At 47.4% G+C, this 8,070-nt stretch overlaps 1 protein-coding gene across 4 annotated transcripts in view; it reads left to right on the forward strand.

Moving 5' to 3' along the window:
• ARHGEF12 (Rho guanine nucleotide exchange factor 12) overlaps nucleotides 1-7,867 on the forward strand; it is a 75,597-nt gene extending 67,730 nt beyond the window's left edge. For all 4 annotated transcript variants that reach the window (XM_053963256.1, XM_053963253.1, XM_053963255.1 and 1 more), the window contains 4 exons: nucleotides 1,882-2,376; nucleotides 4,220-4,542; nucleotides 5,459-5,531; nucleotides 7,027-7,867. In XM_053963256.1, coding sequence (XP_053819231.1) covers nucleotides 1,882-2,376; nucleotides 4,220-4,542; nucleotides 5,459-5,531; nucleotides 7,027-7,037 — 902 coding nt within the window. In that variant the 3' untranslated portion in view covers nucleotides 7,038-7,867. The remainder of the gene's footprint in view (nucleotides 1-1,881; nucleotides 2,377-4,219; nucleotides 4,543-5,458; nucleotides 5,532-7,026) is intronic.
• Nucleotides 7,868-8,070: the final 203 nt, after the last annotated feature.

Below are 8,070 nucleotides of genomic sequence, written 5' to 3' on the forward strand. Positions count from 1 at the left end.
ATTGTTTTTAAGGTTTTTAATCACTTCCTCTGCTCTCCTTTCAGAGGAGGAGTTCAGGGCTCTGCAACCTGCTGGATCAGCTCTGGCAGTGCAACTCCTAAATAGAACTCCCTAAAATTTGAATGAATTCATTAATCCACAGATCTCTCCTTGGCAACTCTGGGAGGGACACAAAGTCCCTCAGTTGTACTTGGAGGGAAGAGTCTGTGGAATATTTGCTTTTACCAAAATGCAGAACTCTCACATCCTTGGCCCCATTTGCCTTTTCCATCTCTCTGTCCAAGCAATGACAGTTCTCTGTACTCTCAGAGTTATCTCAGACCTTTAATTCCATTTATTCTCCCTTCTTAGAGGATTTAAAGTTCTTTTCTAGTTCTGAATATTGGACAGATATTCTTGGCACTTGTTTTAAGAGACCACAGCTAAAATAATCTTAGCCTGGGGGTGTGTAAAGACAATTTTAGTGACCCTACAGCATCTCCTGAGTGTTGAGAGTTAAAAGAGCAGCTCTCCAAATGGTGACAAGAGCCTGAGCTGAGTGGCAGTTCTGCTGTGTGACATCACAGCTTTTTTTGGGTGTTGCAAAAGCATTTTGTGGTGAGGAGGAACAATCTGAGGCTCTTGACAGCAGCACGTTTTTGTTTGGAACAATATGTCCCTATTATGAAGTGTTTGGTTGGGATAATTTGGGAACTAAAGGAATGTGGGTTGAAGTTCAACCAGGCATAAATTTGCATTGAATTATAGGGAAAATGTTTCTCAGATCTTTTTTTTTCATCTTTTTTTTTTTTTTTTGCTGTCATTTCAAACCTGAGTGGAATATTCCCAATTTCCTTGAGGTGGGAATCCCCTGCTCTAACCACCGCTGTGAGCTCCTGTGCAGGGTAAAACCCAGGCACTCAGGATAATTTCTGGAGAAAATCTCTTTGGTTTTCTCCAAGGAGATGCAACTTCTCCTGACATATTGCAAGGTAAAACATGGGAGTGAGGCTGGAGCCTTTAATACATTAATTTTTATCCCTGTTTTTCCAACCAAGAGCAAGGAGTCACACCTCTGTCAGAGGGTGACCTTTGTGTCTGCTTTAATCCCTTCTGTGCTCTGGGAGCGTTGCCTGGGTTTGTCAGGTGCCATTAGTGCAAGAGCAGGATTTCCAGACATTATGATAGAAACAGATTTTGGGCAAGCAGGAAGGGAGGTGATGAGCTCACAGAATATCCTGAGCTGGAGAGGAGCCAGAAGGAATTTTAGGGGAAATGCTTTTAGATTTTTTCCTATTTTTTTTTTGCCGTCATTTCAAACCTGAGTGGAATATTCCCAATTCCCTTGAGGTGGGAATCCCCTGCTCTAACCACAGCTGTGAGCTCCTCGGCAGGGTCAAAGTTGGAGTCATTTTGTCACCTTTCCACCTCATCTGACCCTTGCCTGTCCTTGTCATTTTGTCCCCTGTCCATCTCATCTGACCCTTGCTGTCCTTGTCATTTTGTCCCCTGTCCATCTCATCTGACCCTTGCCTGTCCTTGTCATTTTGTCCCCTGTCCATCTCATCTGACCCTTGCTGTCCTTGTCATTTTGTCCCTTGTCCATCTCATCTGACCCTTACCTGTCCTTGTCATTTTGTCACCTTTCCATCTCATCTGACCCTTACCTGTCCTTGTCATTTTGTCACCTTTCCATCTCATCTGACCCTTGCTGTCCTTGTCATTTTGTCCCCTGTCCATCTCATCTGACCCTTGCTGTCCTTGTCATTTTGTCACCTTTCCATCTCATCTGACCCTTGCCTGTCCTTGTCATTTTGTCCCCTGTCCATCTCATCTGACCCTTGCCTGTCCTTGTCATTTTGTCACCTTTCCATCTCATCTGACCCTTGCCTGTCCTTGCAGTGGGGCTGCTGAGGCAGCTCCTGGTGCAGCAGCTGGGCCTGGCTGAGAAGGGGCCCCTGGAGGACAGACAGCGCTTGCCCAGGTTCAGGACCGTGTCCCAGGAAGCCCAGACAGAGAGTGGCAACGAGCTGCAGCCCTCTGAGAGCAAATTCCAGCAGCCTGGAGAGGACAGAGCCCTCGGCAGAACTGGAGAGGCCGCGGGCGGGCACGGCCCCCGGACTGCAGCGGAGTGCCCGGCCGCAGGGGATGCCATGCAGCTGGTGGGCACAGAGCCCGCTGCCAGGGGCGCTTTGCCCACGGACAGCATGAACCTGGAGGGCTCCAGCTCGGAGCTGGAGGGGCTGGGGGCTGAGGAGAGCGGCGAGCGTTTCTTCGATGCTCGGGAAGCTCACAGCGACGAGAACCCCGGCGAGAGCGAGAGCGAGCTGCTGGGCAGGAAGGAGGAGGAGGAGGAGGAGGAGGAGGAGGAGGAGGAGGTGCAGATTCGGATCTCAGGTGAGCCTGGGGCACTCCTGCAGGGGCTGATGATGGCCAGGTCCTGCTTCAGGGGGTGATGGCCTGGCCAGGTCCATTTAACACTTCAGCTTTTGCTTATCTGGGGTAGGACAGTCAGCTCCCAGCTCTCACCAGGTCATTTCAGCCCTGTGCAAACACGGGCCTGGTTCATTCTCCGTGTGCTGGAGGAGAAGCTGAAGTGCTGGGGGACACACCCTGTGTCAGACTGCAATTGCAGAGGCACCAGGCACAAGCCAAGCCCTCAGCTGTGGCTGGCCTGCACCACTTCATCTCTCTACTGCCTAAAGGGTTCTGTAGGGAAAAGGTTTTCCCTGCAGGCAAAGCACTTTTTAAAGCCCTTTCCCTGATCAAGCTTCAGGAAAGAAGCTCAAGACTTTAATTTTACACTGTAATAGCCTCCTGTAACCTTGCCACACTCTGAACCTCTGAAAAGTTTATTATTTTGTTATTTTTATTGTTATTGCTGCACATGGACCATTGGACAGCTACCTGAGCACACCAAGCTTAGCACAGAAGCTGAGGTTTATCTCATGTGCTTTTTGTAGTAGAAGCAGCTGCTATCAGGTGGATTCAACACTAACAGCCACACAGAAGTCTCTTACCCATAAATATGCTCTTATTTAAAAATTGGATTATATCCACGTGGATAAGCCAATTTATGACTGTCCCAATGCTGCTTTCCAACTACATAGTGCAAATAATTTTTCTCACTGAGACATTTTAAATTATTAAAACTGAGCCAACAACTCGAAGCATCTAATTTATTTGTCACCTCTTCCACTGTTTACTTTTTTAACTGTATGGGGACATCAAAATGAGACTGATCTGTTTTTAGTCAATTCTGAGTCCCCTCTGCTGGCTTTGCCTGTGGTATTATAGAGATATTCATTAAATAGACTCCTGTTTCTGGGTGCAGGCTATGAAAGCATTTTCTGCCTGTATTTACTTTATCTTTTAGCATATCAGCAAGCTCTGCTTTAAACCTCACCCATCTAAAAGCATCCTAAGTGCCAGGGGAGTGGAGTTTGGGAATCCAGCAGCTGAATTTGTCAGGTGCCATTAGTGCAAGAGCAGGATTTTGAGATATTATCATAGAAACAGAGATTTTGGGCAAGCAGGAAGGGAGGTGATGAATATCCTGAGCTGGAGAGGAGCCAGAAGGTTCATTGAGTCCAGGTGCTGTCCATTTAATTATGGTTTTTTTTTAATGTAGAGTATAAAAGCCATCCATGATCTCTGAACCCGTTCAGAACCAGCTGAGTCTGATAGCACCACTAATCTTTGGAGTGTTCACAAATGGTTTTTCTCAGGAGATGGGCTGTGGGACATCCCCACTTCTGTCTCTTAAAATCTGCTCAAACCCCTCTGAGCCCTGAAGCTTTTTGGGGACGGTTGAGTCAAGGCAAACCCCATTGTCTCTGCAGGAAATGATTTGATTTTTCTCGGGAGATGGGCTGTGGGACACCCCCACTTCTGTCTCTCAGGATCTTCTCAAACCCCTCTGAGCCCTGAAGCTTTTTGGGGATGGTTGAGTCAAACCCCATTGTCTCTGCAGGAAATTATTTGATTTTTCTCACGAGATGGGCTGTGGGACACCCCCACTTCTGTCTCTTAGGATCTTCTCAAATGCCTCTGAGCCCTGAAGCTTTTTGGGGACGGTTGAGTCAAGGCAAACCCCATTGTCTCTGCAGGAAATGATTTGATTTTTCTCGGAAAATGGGCTGTGGGACTTGTTTTCTCACGAGATGGGCTGTGGGACACCCCCACTTCTGTCTCCCAAACTCAGACCCCGCTGAGCCTTCAAACCCCGTTGTGTCCGCAGGAAATTATTTGATCCTCGACGGCTACGGAACAGTGCAGGAGAGCTCCACGGACGAGGAGGTGTCAGCCCTGGTCCTGCAGTGCACCTCCCACAGGCAGCCCCCCCTGGACTGTCCCCAGCAGCAGCAGCAGCAGCAGCAGCAGCCCCTGTCCCCAAGGGACGCCCGGTCGGACGGGGGCAGCTCGCCGTTCCCCGAGGAGCTGCGCTGGGCAGGGCTGGAGGAGCCCTGCCCCTTCCTGGGCAGCCCTCAGCTCCCTCTGGAGATCCGAGTGCAGCTCATGCAGTACATCCACAACATCGAGGATGCCCTGGAGAAGCTGAAGGTGCGTTGGATTTTTTTGTTCTTTTTATGGCTGTTTTTGTCGTTATTGTTATTAGTACTGCACGTAGAAGGTTTGATGGTCACCTGAGTGTTTGATCATTTCCATGCCCGGTCAGTTTTGGGGTAGAAAAAAGCTTTAAAATAATTCTGGTGGGCAAGAGCACAGCCACATTTCTCTTCATCTCTGGCTCTTACTCCTGGATGACTTTAGAGCAGAATCTGTTGCTTTTTTTGCTGTTTTGTGTGCATTGAGTGGTGGATCACGACAGGCCAATAGTTCTGCTGGAGCTGGCTCTTTATTGCTTTGATTTTGATCTGAGAAATTTCTGAGGGGTAGGAAGCCTGCGAAAGTGGAGTTTTCAACAGACACTGGCCTGAGGAATGTGGATTCCTGGCATGAAGATCAGGGAGGAGTTCTTCACAGAGAGGTGGGAGGGTTGGATCCCCATCCCTGCAGGTGTTCAAGGTCACACTGGATGTGGCACTTGGTGACGAGGTGGTCTTAGGGCATAGGTTGGACTCAGAGATCTCAGAGGTCTTTTCCAGCCTTGGTGATTCTGTGAAATCTCTCGTGTGCTGCTGCTCGTGGTGTCAGATGAAGACTCTGAGTTGCACCAAGGATATTGAGGTTTTCAGGGTCTGTATATTCCACATGATTTGTGCATGGGACGGGGATTCTCTTTATAGAATAACTACAGAAGGTTTGATGTGTGAAACATCCAGTAGCCAGCCTTTCATTTCACTGAAATCTGAATATTGCATGCAAATGAAGCTGCTGATGAAGGATTTCAGGGGGCTCACTCCAACCTGGCTGTTTGCAGCAGTGAAATTTCCCTTTTTCCTGTTTGAACCCCTCTTTGTTTGCTTGGTGAACGGAGAGCCAGTTGAGTTTTGGGGCTGTTGTTGTTGTTTTGCAGGAGGTTGAGGAGGATTACAGCGTTCTGCGGCGCCAGGGGCTGGCTGGCTCAGCCTCCACAGGAGAGCACTCAGGTAGGAGCCCCTGAGCCCCAGAATCAAACCCAGAGCACAAAGTCGAGTGTTTGGGCCACCTAAAAACAGAGGCCAGGCAGAATTAAGAGAATAAAAAGCAGTTCTGTTTATTGAAGGGCCTTCAGGTACATTTAGGGCAGACAAAACCCACCCAAAATGGATATTTGGTCATGGGTTTCACACTTTTATAAGTTTGGTCCATTTGCATTTTGGGGGTGAATCTGCCAATTACAGCTGCAGCTAATGAAGTCATTTACCCCAGGTTTGCTCCCCCAACTCACTTTTGTTTCCATCTCTCAGGCCTGAGGCAGTGAGGGGTCCTTGATTGCCAGGCCTGGAGAGGAATTGTTGTGTCTGCCCCAAATGGGGAAGCAGCAGCTCACACTGGGTGTGGAGTTTAGAATTCTACACTAAAGAACTGCAAGTTACAAATACATGAAAAATATAAAATCCTGAGGTATCAGAGCTCCAGCTGGCCTTTCTCACATGCCCAGAAAAGGTTTCACCTCCTTGAGCAGCTCTGGCAGTGCTGCCTGCAGGAAAGGTCAGCTCCATCCCTGGAGGCTCAGCGGAGCTTGTTCCTGCTCTGGAAAGTTCTGTTCCAGCTGCCCCACACCTTCATCCCAGGGTGAAGCTTCTCCTCCAGGCTGGCCGGAGTGGTGGGAAGTCCCACAGGGAGGTTCCCGAAATGCTGAGCCTGGCTCTGCTTTCCCCGGGGCCCTCCAGGTGGAATTGCTGAGCTGCTGAGCGAGCTTTGGAGGTGAGATGGGTGTGGAGCTGCCCCTGAGCACGGCTCTGCCACGGGAGCGCTCGGAAGCGCCGCACGCTCATCTCCCGTCGCGCTACGACACAAAATAACTCCCGCGTTCGCTTCAGATGCAGAAGAGGGAAAAGAGGAAGTTCTATTTCTGACTTCACAATATATAGAATTCTAAGGGTGACCGTGGATTGGAGGATGGAATTGCCACCTCTCCAACCACACTGGTCAAACCAACAGTCCATCAATTCTCTCCTCCCACAAAGAAGAATGCAAAACAATCATTATTTACATGGACAGTGTGTGAGAACTCCAGTAGTGTCACCAGATGACACAAGCAAAAAGCCTTGGTCACGATGAAGAGACTCATTTATTTTCTCTGACTCCAATCTTTTATAGCTCTCAAAAGGTGCCAGTGGATTGGAGGGTGAACGTGCCACCTCTCCAACGACACTGCACAAACTACCTGTACATCAAATTTCTCCTCCTCTATGAAAGAATGCAAAACAATAGGTTATTTACAGAAAGTTGTGTGAGAAAGTTCTCTACAAGAATGTAAACTCAGAAGGCTTTAGAAAACTCTTGATAACCAGGGCGACACAGTAGAAATATGTCAACATCAGAAGGCATAGAAAACTTTAGAACTTTTAAAAACTTTTAAAAGAACAGGGCCACAATCTCCCAGTGCATCCCTGTCTCTCACCACCTTTTTCCCTTTTTTTTCTCCCCCTTTTTCAGACAAAAGCTAGTCGTGTTTCCAGGAGTGGCTGAAGATTGGATGAAGAGAATCAGGACACAGCACCCGCTGTCTCCCCTGTGGACTCTGGGATGAGGGTTTGGAGCATCCAAACAGGAATTCTCTAGCAAAGTGGGCATGGGGTGCTTTTCCTGTGGGGCATCTGCACTATCTTGTCAGTGAGGGAGTCTATTCTATTCTGCTCCTCTCCTTGCTACCAGAAATTCAATTTTTTTTTTTTTTTCAGAACAGAAAAAAAAAAAAAAACCAAACCAAATGTACAGAGCTTTGGGTGTAGGATATAAAAAAAAAATGTATTTAGACATTTAAAAGAAAAAAAAATTGATGTATTTATTTGACTTCATTCCGTGTATCGAAAGCACATTTTAATTTTTTAATCTGCCTTTTTTTTTTTTTTTTTTTTTTTGTTCTATTTTTGGGTAGTGACAGTTCTGGCCCACCCTGCCTGGTGAGGGGACAGGGGGGACCTGTGTGCAGGTGTTTCCTCACTGGACTGGACTCTGCACTCCCTGCTGGCACTCAGACTACCAAGAGCTACTCATGAAGGTGTTAGGATGGAATTTATGGCTGGAATTTGTCTGTATCCAACCAGCTGCATGGGAATTGCTCATGTCACCACGTGTGGAACAGGAATTTTCCATGCACTAAACAGCCAGGCACTTGAGATGGGCGAATTTTCCTTTTCCCCTTTCCCATTCCTTTGCTGGGATAGGAGAAAGAGGTTTAATTTTGTTTTTTTTTTTTTTTTTTTTTCTTGACTTCGTTGGCTTTGATCATTGTTTCCTTTGTAAAGTGATAAAAAAAAAATTACTTCGACCTGCAGCACTTTTGTAACTCTTCTCTGGATCAAAAAAAAAAAGAGAAAAAAAAAAAAGAAAAAAAGAGAAAAAAATGCAAACCCAGAAGTGTTTCAAAGATGTGGGGCAGCTCTGCCCCTGATTCACTACTGAATGAAAAAGGGCTGCCATGGAGTTAGCCACAGGTACTGCTGATTATAGGGCCAGTAAGTTTTAGTACCTGAAGTA

Source organism: Vidua chalybeata, chromosome 23, assembly GCF_026979565.1.
Source record: "Vidua chalybeata isolate OUT-0048 chromosome 23, bVidCha1 merged haplotype, whole genome shotgun sequence".
In the NCBI taxonomy this organism is placed as follows: Eukaryota; Metazoa; Chordata; class Aves; order Passeriformes; family Viduidae; genus Vidua; species Vidua chalybeata.